This window comes from Pimephales promelas, chromosome 17, assembly GCF_988280905.1.
Source record: "Pimephales promelas chromosome 17, fPimPro1.hap1.1, whole genome shotgun sequence".
Taxonomy (NCBI): Eukaryota; Metazoa; Chordata; class Actinopteri; order Cypriniformes; family Leuciscidae; genus Pimephales; species Pimephales promelas.
In genome coordinates, this window is record NC_142785.1 from 34,147,650 (window position 1) to 34,160,302 (window position 12,653).

A 12,653-nucleotide genomic window follows, 5' to 3' on the forward strand; every position below is an offset into this window, starting at 1 on the left:
GAGATCAGACCTGTTATTTAGCTAAAACTATTTTAGATTGCTTAAGTCATCTGCAACAGCAAGAAAATGATTTATCAAAACTCAAAAGGTAAATAATATGCTATATATTTTCTAGATCAAGAATAGTATATATTTTTACCATTCACGACTCTCGCGGTGCTCTCCGCCTTTTTGAAAAGTTCAAAGGTTATCTCATCTCGGCAACTCGTCCATCAAAATATTCTATGAGTTTCTCAGTGGAAAATACCACATGAGGGGGTGTTCATGTGCACTTTCCACGTCGGCTTTTGGTATTTACCATAATTACCATAGCACACGAATGCAGCATTACGCCTATGTCCTGCTTGACCTTTCACCCTGATCATGTAATGTGTGTCACATCACAGCTCGTGCAAGACCAGCATTAATGGTTAAAAGTATATAAATTAGAGCCCGACCGATAAAGGATTTTGAAGGCCGATACCGATACAAATATTTTTTGGGTTTAAAAATCCGATATTCCGATATATCGGCCGATATTTTATTTTATTCATTTATTTTTTTAAACTGGAGATGATTAGTCACAAATTTTGTCATGCTTATTTGAGTTAAGTGAACTGATGGGGATGTTCTTTTAATTGTTATTCAAGCAATATATGTATCGTGACCAACTCAACGAGTGTTGCCAACAGGAACGGTCTAGAGCGCCCTCTGGTGGACAAACTATACAAATCCAACACTCATGACATGGTTCAAGCGTGTTTCCTCCATTTTTATTGTATTTTTGAAATATTCATTTATCGGCCGTTATAACTGCCGATACCGATAGTTTGGAAAATGCCTAATATCGGCCGATAATATCGGTCTGCCGATATATCGGTCTGGGTCTAATATAAATGTGTATTTTGTTGTAAATGTCGCTGGTTTGTCTAGATCAGACTCTTATTCCTCGGCTGGATCGTGTCGAGACTGTGGAGCTGCACTGAAACTCACATCTGGACCTTCGACCCGTTGGACCCCATTGCAGACACTATATGTGTTCCTCAAAAACCGTCATTTCTTTTCCACTGAAGAGACAAAGACATGAACATCTTGGATGACGCGGAGGAGAGTAAACTATCAGGAAATGTTAAGTCTGAAGTGAACAGGTTAAACTACAGTAATGACTCCAGAAGAGAGAGAGAGATGTGAACCTTCTCGAGGTCAGGTTCCCTCAGCGCCAGAGCCAGTTCATTATTATCCATCACTGAGGCGGCGGCCACATCTAGAGGAGTGGATCCTCTCATCGACGGAGACGCTGAGGAGAACAACACACACACACACACACACGACTCAAGCTCCGATATCCAGACAGATAGCCCTGGGGGCGTTGCCGACTCTCACACACGAGTCCACTCTCGTTGCTGTTTCCGTGTCCCAAATCACTCACTCGTTTACTGATTCTCTAAGTGTATGCGCATTAATATGCTGAATTATGGGGTAAAATCATACCGTATATTAAAATCATACCCTAAGTAAAAAGTGTAAAAAGTACAGTACTCAAGTAACGATCCACGTCTCTCTTCACACATGCGCAGTAAATGAAACATGACGCCACGCTCGGGTGTGGGAGCCCTGGACTCGCAGTCTTACCCAGACCCACGCTGCTGTTCTCCAGAAGATAGCTGAGGTGATCGAACATGGCCTTCTGGTTCTGACGGCTGATCCGACAGAAGTAGCACAGGAAGCGGCAGCAGTTCGCCACCATCTTAGGAAAGGTGATCTCCTGAGGACCGGAGGACATGCGTTCAGTGAAACCCAAACGCCTGATCCCTGAAACGCTCACAAGACTGTAAAACTGCTTTGAGGCAATCGGAAATAAACACGACTTGAGTCGGCACCGATGCTGAACCGAGTTACACACTCATCTGGAGTTAGTGATGAAGCTCTACTGTATGCAAGAGATCAGTGTGTAAAGATGTTGAGCAGAAAGAGAGTGTCTCAAAGTGCTTTACAAGAATTAATCAAAAATTAAAATACTTACAAAAGTACAATATAACAAATGCCTTCAAATTAAGTGAAGATTAACATTAGATCATGGAATGACAACACTAGCCAATCACAATCCAGTATTACACAGGAACAGGTCAGGTAAAGCAGGATAAAGCCTGAAACTCTTCAATACAGTGTGTGTGTGTGTGTGTGTGTGTGTGTCTCACCTTGGACTCTCCTCCGCCCAGGACGTTCACCATCACCTCCATCACGGTCTCGTGCATCCCCAGCGCGCGCATCAGGTTCGGGTGCTGGTAAAACACCTTGTTATTCATGATGTCACTGCAGGCGAGACAGAGACAGGCCAGAGGTCAGAGGTCAGGCTGGAATCTCACAAACACCAAAGGGGGGCGTCACTGAGACTACATTCAAAATATTGATATAATATATCTATATTGGTCTGAATTACATCTGTTCTTATTATTTAATAGTATTTTCTCTCGTTCTCTCGCCGTCTTCACCTGAGGCCGTGGATCATGAGCTTCTCCTCCTCGCGGCCCATCCTGACGCTGAGCAGCGAGCGGATCTGGCCCAGCGACGCCAGCAGGCTGATGGTGTCCTCCACGGAGACGGCGTTGATGGTGTAGGTCTTGGGCAGCGCCCGCACCTGACCCCCGATGCCGTCGTACTGCCGGTGGAGGAGCACGAACATGGCCCGCACCAGCTCCGGGTCCTCGATCACCGACTCCTGCGCCCAGCGGACCATGGTCTCCGAGATCAGCTGCTGAAGAGTGCCTGCGCACACACACACACACACATGTGGATATCTGTTTTAACATCACATTTAAGAGCTGCAAAAATAACACGGACACCAGCAAGATCTGTGGTAACATCCAATCCATCTAATTCTAATGGTTTGGATTTTGATCAACCAGCTGAATAAAAAGGCAATAGGTGACAGCAAAAACACAGCGGTTACCCTGTTAGCACTTTTAATGGCTCTAGATTAGCTAAACTGAAGTGTAGAGCTGACGCCGCCGCACTCACTGGGTTTCTTTGCTTTCTTCTTCTTTGGCGTTTCAGTCATTTTCTTCTTCAGGTATTTGACCTTCTCCACCAGAGACATCAGACGACCCCTGATGGTAAAATCATTGTCTCCGTCTCCGGGTTTATCATCATCCATCTCAATGCCTGCACAGCACACACACACACACACACACACACACAAAACAGCAAACGGCAAAACATTAGATTGAAATAGAAACCCTTTGACCTCACACACAGCGCTCGTCAGCATTCCACAGTTATGAACAATGACACACACTCAATAGATCAGGAATGAAGATGATTGTCTGACCCCAGTGGGGTCAGTTAAGACACAGTATTGTCATCATCTCGTCTCGTGTTTAGTTGAGGCTGAGCCGTACCGCAGTGTGTCATGAGGTCCTCGTGGAAGTCCAGCAGCTGCTCACGGATGTCCTCGGGACACGGGCAGTCCTGCTTCTCATGCTTGAAATTCAGCAGCATGTTGATCTGAAAACACACACACACACACACACTCATTTGTAATGCGACTTGTCTTTTCAAGTGAAACTGAATAAAAAAAGTCACAGGAACTAATGTAGGCACAACTGATTTGAAGAATCCAGCATTGATTTGACCGATATGTCATTTGGTCAAGATAGAGATAAATAAAATATCAATAAAAAATACATAAATAATATATATAATACTGAATGATGTGATTGTCCTACATGTGCAGCATGTGTTATATGAACAGGAAATGGCAGTGGAGCCAGTGTAATCAAAGATCACACAAAGAACACGAATCACATGACAAAATATGATTTCTTATGACTTTTTCTTTTTGTAATAAATAAAATGAAGCATGCGAGCAAAATAAGATGAAATGATTAATGACAATTAAGCACCCTTCCATCCTAAATGCTCATCATCATAATGTAAACACAACACGGTTGCAGCACAGTACACAAATACTGCAATAAACGCATACAACTATTTGCTATTGTTTTTATTATTTGATTGATAACCAGCATGATTTAGATCCAGAAGCACCCCTATGAATCTAAAGTGTGTACTCGGTGTGTGTGTGTGAGCGCGGCTGACCTGCTCCTGCGGGGGCGAGCGAAACTCTTTGGTCTTGCGCGCCGTGAGAGCGGCCGACATGTTCAGCGCCTGCATCACTTCATTATAGCGGAAGCGCTGGTTCTCCTGAAGATTGGCCACGAAGTCGTCGGAGAAGGCGACCACAGCCTCGACGCGGTGACGCACCTGACAGTCGCACAGGTACTGGAGCAGGTGACACATCTGAGGACACACACAGGAGCAAACCACATTATACGCCAGACACATTCAGCTCTTAAAGGGACAGCGCACCAAAAAATGCCTTTGTGTGGAAAAATATCCGACCAAACGAACGTAGTCCACTTACGCCTTACACTCGTGTCGAAATCAATCAAAACCAATTTACCACTTACTAAAACTTACATTTCATGTGCTGGCGCACTAACTAGTCACATGACACACTTTTAACATTAAATAAAGCACACCACACACAGTACCTGAGATTATCAGTGTTTGTTGTTCCATCGCAGAAAAATAAAATATAATCGTCGTGTGTGTGGCACTGATAATCTCAGGCACTGTGTGTGTGCTTTATTTAATGTTAAAAGTGTGTCATGTGACTCTGAATATCATTTAGTGCGCCAGCTTTTTAGCCGTAAGAGCAACAATCAGTACAAAAACTCTGATTAACATGGAAAAGAAGCCTTTTATCGCGGCGCGTGGCGTGTGTAGTTAGGACACGGTGTAATGTTACTGTTAATTATTCTAAAGGGTTCGTTCACCCAAAAAAGACAATTCTGTCAGTATTTCCTCACCCTCATGTTGTTCCAACCCCGTAAGACCTTCGTTCATCTTCGCAACACAAATTAAGATATTTAAGATATTAAGATCGCTCCTGCATACAGTCCATAGGCTTCTTGAGGGAATGACTCTTGCTGGCCTCAAAGTCATTAAAGACGTCGTTAAAATAGTCCAAGTGACTACAGGGGCTCAATCTTAACTTTATCAAACGACGAGAACACTTTTGTGCGAAAAAAACAACAAAAATAACGACTTTATTTCAACTATTCACTTCCTTCTCCATGAGCCTGTAGTCAGTTAGCGTAGTGTGATTGTGTAGAGCCACGTAACACGAAGGCTCACTATTGGCCGACGCTGGTCATGTGTGTGATGCGTGTGACGTACAATAACAGAAGCTTACGCTATTAAACTAGTAACCTGACTCGAGGCAGAGGGAGAAATAAACCAATAGTTGAAATAAAGTCGTTATTTTTGTTGTTTTTTTGCGCACAAAAAGTATTCTCGTCGTTTGATAAAGTTAAGATTGAGCCCCTGTAGTCACTTGGACTATTTTAACGACGTCTTTAATGACTTTTCGATGCCAGCGAGAGTCATTCCCTCAAGAAGCCTATGGACTAGTATGCAGGAGCGATCTTAATATCTTAAATATCTTAATTTGTGTTCTGAAGATGAACGAAGGTCTTACGGGGTTGAACAACATGAGGGCGAGTAAATACTGACAGAACTTTCATTTTTGGGTGAACTAATGATATGTTAGCTGTGTGTGTGTGTGTGTAAAGTCTCTGTACGCGGCTTATAAGGACACGACTGCATCGCCTCACCTGGAGTTTGACGGGTTCAGGAAGCTTCATCTGCAGAAGTCCTTCCTTGGGCATCTTTCCTCTCAGGCCGTGCTCCTCGGCTCCGCCCCCTTCCAGCCGGCCCCGCCCCCCCGCATCCTTAGCCCCGCCCCCTTGGTCCTGCGAGAACACGCTGGGCTCGATCAGCTGCAGGATGGTCTTCAGGTCTCCGTTGTGGAAGATGCCCATGATGAGGAGTGTGTAGAAGAGCTTGATGAGCGGGACGAACAGGAACTCAGTGCTGCCGCCCACGGGGTCGCGCACGTGAAGACTCCCCTCGCGCACCGCCTCCGTCAGCATCTCCATCGTGCGGCTCTTCAGCGTCTCCAGCGGGAACTCGGGGCTGAACTGGAAGCACAGGGAGCTGGAGCCCAGCGGGCACACGAAGCTGGGCGAGGAGAAGCGCATGCGCGGCTGCAGAGACGTGCTCAGGCCGATGCCCGGCAGCCCGTGCTTCTTCTTCTCGTCGGGGAACAGCGTGATGCTCTTGGTCTCCGCCGTCATGGGCACGATGTACTCGGAGTTCATCATGAGGCGCGCGGTGGCGTAGCTGCTCAGGTGGATGTCGATGAGCAGGTCGTAGTATCCGGTGCGCAGGAGGCCGGGCATGTACTTGTTCTGGATGGCGTAGAGGAGCTGCGCCTCGTCAGCGTGACTGCACAGAGCGTGAGCCACGCGGTTGTTCCCCAGCGCGCAGATGGCCGAGTACAGGCGGAGCGTGTGGAAGTGGAACTGCAGCAGGTCGAGCTGCTCCGTCAGCTCCAGGATATCCACAGACCTGGCGGACACACACACACACACACAGCGTCAGTTTAAAATAACCGTGTGTGTCTGTGTGTGTATGTGTGTGTGTGTGTACCTGTTCTCCTCAGGTATATGGAGGGTCATGAACTGCAGCGGTTCTGAACTCTGCACCATCCAGCCCAGTCTCTCGTTGACCCTGGTGACCTCTGACCTCAGGAACTGATTGGGCACACGGCTCCACAACACAGGCGTGAGGAACTGCACATGCAGCCGCGGCGGACACTGAGGAACCACATTCTTCCGTTCGCTTTTAAACAGCCCAGCAGAGAGCGGCATGACACTCTACACACACACACACACACACACACACACACACACACACACACACACACACACACACACACAGAGTGTAAAGTTGGCAAACTTCATCATCTCACAGATGTTCCTGTGTGAGCTAAACTTAAACTCGCCCTGTTTGTGCAACGCAGAGAAAATAAAAATAGCCTCAACATCCTTTGTGTGAGTGTGTGTGTGTGTGTGTGTGTTTCTCTCCTAACCCTGAACAGACTCATGGGGACTCGTGTCACTGTGGACCGAAACCGAGGAAACAAGCTGATAAATCATGCAGAATGAGTTTTTTTGAAAATGTACAAATGCAGAAAGTTGCGTGTGATGAGTAGGTGTAGGGGTTGTGTTAGTGTCTCTGTGTGTGTGTGTGCGTGTGTGTGTATGAAATCTTACCTTGATGCGTCCCAGCTCGAACTGGAAGACGTTTGGACTGGTTGCCTGTGCAAACACTGCAGGGAAGAGTTTAGTGCTGGGCTCCACCTGCACACACACACACACACACAGTTCAGCTGTCAGTCAGGGTCAGTGTTAGGGTCAGTGTTAGGGTCAGTGTCAGGGTTAGGGTCAGTGTTAGGGTCAGGGTCAGTGTTAGGATCAGTGTTAGGATCAGTGTTAGGATCAGTGTCAGGGTTAGGGTCAGGGTCAGTGTTAGGGTCAGTGTTAGGGTCAGGGTTAGGGTCAGGGTCAGTGTCAGGGTTAGGGTCAGGGTCAGTGTTAGGGTCAGTGCTCTCTCACCTGATAGTAAGTGCTGAGCTCTTTGCCGTTGGAGGTGAAGGTGAGGAGGCCGTTCGCAGAGTCCACCAGACAGCCGATCTCCAGCCCGCTGTTACTGCGGCCCTGACTGGGACTGGAGCACTCGCCCCCCCACACCATGTAGCAGTTACTGCGCTTGATGCTGCACACACACACACACACGTATCACACACTGTATGTGTGCATCTGTGTGTCTATCTATCTATCTATCTATCTATCTATCTATCTATCTATCTATCTATCTATCTATCTATCTATCTATCTATCTATCTATCTATCTATCTATCTATCTATCTATCTATCTATCTATCTATCTATCTATCTATCTATCTATCTATCTATGTATCGTGATCTATCTGTCCGTCTGTCTGTATATCCAATTTCCATTGACAAACAATAGAGACTTTATTCTCTAACTCTATTTTAATTCTATTTCTGTAATTCCCAGTAGTGTTGTGTTTGTTGTCTGTGTTTGAAACTGTGTCATTGCAGGCAGAATCACACCGACCTCTCATGAACTTTGCCCTTCTCGTCTCCCAGGGTAACGGTGACCGTTCGGACCTTGTTGAGGTCGAAGGCCGGATCATACTGATGAAAGTCTGAGGTCACCCAGCCGACCCACACACTGGACGGCTCCTGGCCCGGGAAGATCCGCACCGAGTAGTAATACTGACACAGAGACAGAAGCGCCACATATAACTGGGAGCGTGCAGGGCTGGGAATCGGATATAAAACTTTCGATTCATCTTATTGATTCCTTTCTAAACATTTCAATATAACTTTAAACCATTAACATGTGAGAGGACTCCTGCGCTGTTTCCTGTTCTCATGTGTATCAGTGTGTTGGATCTGTGCAGCTCTTAAAGTGACAGCAGCCTAATATAACTCTTTTAATACAATGTTTTGCAATAAGACTTTTTTTATTACCTTATTGGAATAGAAATTAGGAATCGATAAGCAGAATCGAAATTGATCATGTGACAGTCAGATGCTGGTCATGTGACAAGACTTTACTCTCTCACCGTTGATGTTTGTATGAGATTCTCACACTCATCAGCCAAAACCTCCTCTGAGAGACGAGTGCTGGAGTTACTGCTGTTCATGTCGGGCTTCGTTCTTTTCAACATGAACCTGAAACAAACACACTTGCAGTTACAGACACAAACGTCTGACCGAACACTAGAAGTGCAACGGATCAGGACCCGTACGGATCAGGCCTCGCGGTTCCACACGCATGCGATTCACGGATTAACTGATCAATTTAATCATCATAGAGTGAAAGTTTATCATTTGGTTTATAATGTATAAAGTCTTGCTAATTTATAGATTCAAACAATTTTGAACAAGGCAAAAATCGAGATTTGAAGCACGTCCACAGAGAGAGAGAGAGATTTTTTGCTGATCCAAAAAGTGATCCGAACTGTAAATGAACGAACCGTGAATTTTGCGATCCGTTGCACCACTACCAAACACATTATCAATCACATCAAAAACAGTTCCCCTGTGTGTGTGTGTGTGTGTATAATCCACCTCTGTTTGATTTTGGAAGGCTTCTCCTGATTGTGATCTTTGTGGTTGTTGAATTCGTCTCGATCTCTGTCGGGCCCGTTCGAGCTCACGTGAGTGTGTGGCGTCTTCATCAGGACCTCAAAGTCCGACACCGTCTCGAAATCCTCCAGATCTCTCTTGGGGGAGAAGAAGCTGCCGTTAGCCGATAGCGTCCCGCCGGGCGAGCGCGCGAACGCCTCCGAGCACTCGATGGGCATGCTGAGCCGGTAGAACATGATGTCTGTGTTACTGTTCTGTGAGCCGAACGACCTCTGGGTGACCTTTAGGCACGGCGGGCTCTCCACCGTCCCGTCGATCCTCGTGACCTGGAACACACACACAGAATCCCGCACGCGCTCAGAATGGTGCACTCGTCTCAAAGTCGACTCACCTTTATTTATACAGCGCTTTTTACAACACAGTGTGTTTCAGAGCAGCGTGCCTTGCCTTGCCTTGATGCTTCATTTGTATTTGTAAAAAAGTTATTCATTTAGTTAATTTATATATATATATATATTTGGGCTCTGGAGAAAACCGTGATGTCATCGTCCTGCTCTGTTCTCTTATAGTGGTGTCAGAGCAGGAGATCAGTAATATTGTTGAATATTAAATGTCCCCAACTAAGCAAGCCAAAAGCCAATGGTGACAAAGGCGAATAACAGAACATTCAGAACTGGAACATTCAGAATACTGTTTTTATGCACGCGTGTGACCTCTGACCTCTATGTGCTCGTGGTTGAGCGGCACGGGGATGAACTGAGGCAGTCGTTTGCTGATCCACATGGTCAGGTCTCGGTTCATGTTGACGGCGAAGGGTTCGTAGCCCTCCTGCAGGCCACATATGGTGAAGTACTTCAGCGTGCTCACGTCCTTCCCGAAGTTCATCCGGCCCACCTGACAGACGCCCAGACTGCAGACCGGGATGAAACCTGCGGAAAACACACGCCGATCATCAGCACTGCACGCAGGACCATTTCACACACCGCGCAGGATGATCGCCACACGTCACTCACCGTCCCACACTTCAAAATCCTTGAAGGCGAGTTCTGATCCGGAGTCGTCGAGCAGCACTTCTCCGTTGAGCGTGAACATGATGGTTCGCTCGTTCATGTCCACCATACACCCGACCACGTCTCCAGACGCCCAGGAGCGGCCGAAGTGCTCGTTGCCCTGGTGCCAGCGCTGGGCCTGCACACACACACATTCATCATGAACTGAGACAAAATGTGCGTTCTAGTCGTAAAGCAATTTCATCATGTTTAATGTTAATGTGTACATCTAAGTAGAGCGGATTTGGAGACACCTGCAGGCGATACGCGCCGTTACATGAGTGTGAGAGTGAATGTGAGTGTGTGTAGTAAGGATTCACACGTTAACCTGTTAACTGTCACCCCCCCTTTTTTGAATAGACATGAAAATGCACATTTCGAACTTAAATGGTTGTAATTCAAGAATGCTATGGAATATAGACATATGATTGGTCTTGTTTTAAAGGAGACATTTGGCAGATTTTTGTAGAAGTGAAATAAATTAAGAAAGTGAAACAGAAAAAAAGTTATAGAGGTTTGAGTTTATGGAATGCAAAAATATGAATTATTCATATTTTACATAAAATATATATTTTCAAAACCTGGGCTACTCTAAAACGGCAGAAAAATCAAAGCCAAAAATCTGAACAAGTTGTGTTTCAAATTTTAGGTTGATATCTCAAAAAATGAGCTTTCAGTAAGATTTTGTTTGAGCGCAGTACCAAACTTTTTCACTAGGGCACAATCAGACTCCATTACTGCCCATATAAGTGCGCCTGCATTTCCATTCGTGTTTTGAATGATATGAACCATTATTTTCACAATTTTCATACAATTTCTGAAGTAGAGATCCTATTCAGAAGTAGCATGGGAAGTTTGGCAGATTTTGAAATGAATTGAACCTCTAAGAAACACATACAAAGAACACGCATGTAAGTCATAGCTAGCTGCCACGTCACAAATGGTGAATTTATTATTTTTTTCTTGATATTTCAAACTTTTCAGACCTTTTTTTTCCAAAATAATTAAATGGATTCTATCTTTTGAACTTTTGGCATGAAAACAAACTGAGGTATCTACCATTTTTTCATGATTTTTCATGTTTACTGCTATTTTAAAATAAAGGTCTGAACACGCCTTATGAGTATGAAAATATTCTTGTTTTATATTGATAAATTATGGCTCCTCTGTAATATATTTTGAAAATCTTAAAATCTTCAAAAGCTTTCAAATGATATATAGTTTGTCAATATTATTTAAGGTATTTACTAAGATATTATTGTTTTAAAAATATAGTGGCAAACGTCCCACCTGTGGGACGGTGAACACGTTTAGCTAGCATGATACAGATGCAGGTGGACATGAGTGGCTGCGGGAGGTTATAGTTCTCAAGCTTATGAATATGATCGGCCACACGATCTCATGAAAGTGTGTATCTACGGCACTGGCATTAGCTTAACCCCCTAACCCATGGCCTCGAGAACCTTCAGACTTCAAGCTTTAAAACGTCAAACTCTCCGGCTCAAGCAACATCAGAGCTTGTCTACAAACTTCACTATCTAACTGCTATCCTGAGCGGCACTGATGAACTCACACACAGTCAGTGTTTCTGCCCACAGTTCTATTATTATCCTGTATTATTACAGTGTTGTGTTAGCATGAGGTAAAGCTAGATCAGTGACTGTAATAGGGTTTATTCAGAGGCTTGACCTTGAATCCGTCGAAGACGAAGGCCTGCTCGTCCGATCCGAGCTCCTGGTCCGGCAAACACCCGGGCCGGGCCCATCCCACCCGCATCTCGCCCGCCGTCACCACCTCCAGCTCGAAGTACCAGCGGCCCACACTCACGCTGTACGACTTCTCGGCCCGGAAGATCCGGAAGCGCTCGGCAGACAGAAGACCCTCGTCTGCTCGACCAGCTGCGCAAAACACACACGATGTCCGCATATGCAAATGAGGCATCTGCTCATTAAATGTGCACTCATTTGCATACATTACCAGAACATTGCATCATATCTAAAGCCAGATATGAAAAGCTCTTTTTTATCACTCCATAAAACAGAAAATACAGTCAACAGACAGAAAATCATCATTTTGATCATGTTTTTAGGAGTAATCTATGGAAGATTGTTTCTGCCACAGAATTTTTTAAAAAAATAATTGTGACTTTTTATCTCAGAATTGCGCGTTTATATCATGCAATTCTGACTTTATAACTCGCATATTGCGACTTCATATAACGCAGTTTTCACAGTTACCTTTTTTATATTTTATTCTGTGGTGGAAACAAGCTTCCATAGTAATATGTTCTATAAATGATTTTATTTTAATTTGAGTAAGTTTGTTGTGTTTTTGTCATTGTTATTTGTTTTGTTTTTAAATGTCTATATGGTTTTTATTAAGTTTAAGTTTATTTATCAGTTTTTGCTATTTTTGTACTTCAATTTAAATAAGTTTTTGAAATATTTAATTTTATTTCAGTTAATATGTTTAATTTATTTAAAGTAATGAAAATGTTATTTTAGTATCATTGATATACCATAAGTTCTACCACAAG

At 44.6% G+C, this 12,653-nt stretch overlaps 1 protein-coding gene across 1 annotated transcript in view; it reads right to left on the reverse strand.

The window, feature by feature from the left end:
* ryr2a (ryanodine receptor 2a (cardiac)) overlaps positions 1-12,653 on the reverse strand; it is a 77,747-nt gene that overhangs the window by 42,747 nt on the left and 22,347 nt on the right. Inside the window, exons 21-37 of the mRNA XM_089122450.1 lie at positions 11,807-12,015; positions 10,082-10,256; positions 9,789-9,997; positions 9,051-9,394; positions 8,543-8,651; positions 8,029-8,189; positions 7,503-7,662; positions 7,161-7,247; positions 6,535-6,761; positions 5,658-6,453; positions 4,078-4,278; positions 3,378-3,483; positions 2,998-3,141; positions 2,472-2,745; positions 2,178-2,292; positions 1,612-1,744; positions 1,173-1,276 (exon numbers count right to left, since the gene is read on the reverse strand). Coding sequence (XP_088978576.1) covers positions 1,173-1,276; positions 1,612-1,744; positions 2,178-2,292; positions 2,472-2,745; positions 2,998-3,141; positions 3,378-3,483; positions 4,078-4,278; positions 5,658-6,453; positions 6,535-6,761; positions 7,161-7,247; positions 7,503-7,662; positions 8,029-8,189; positions 8,543-8,651; positions 9,051-9,394; positions 9,789-9,997; positions 10,082-10,256; positions 11,807-12,015 — 3,554 coding nt within the window. The remainder of the gene's footprint in view (positions 1-1,172; positions 1,277-1,611; positions 1,745-2,177; positions 2,293-2,471; positions 2,746-2,997; positions 3,142-3,377; positions 3,484-4,077; positions 4,279-5,657; positions 6,454-6,534; positions 6,762-7,160; positions 7,248-7,502; positions 7,663-8,028; positions 8,190-8,542; positions 8,652-9,050; positions 9,395-9,788; positions 9,998-10,081; positions 10,257-11,806; positions 12,016-12,653) is intronic.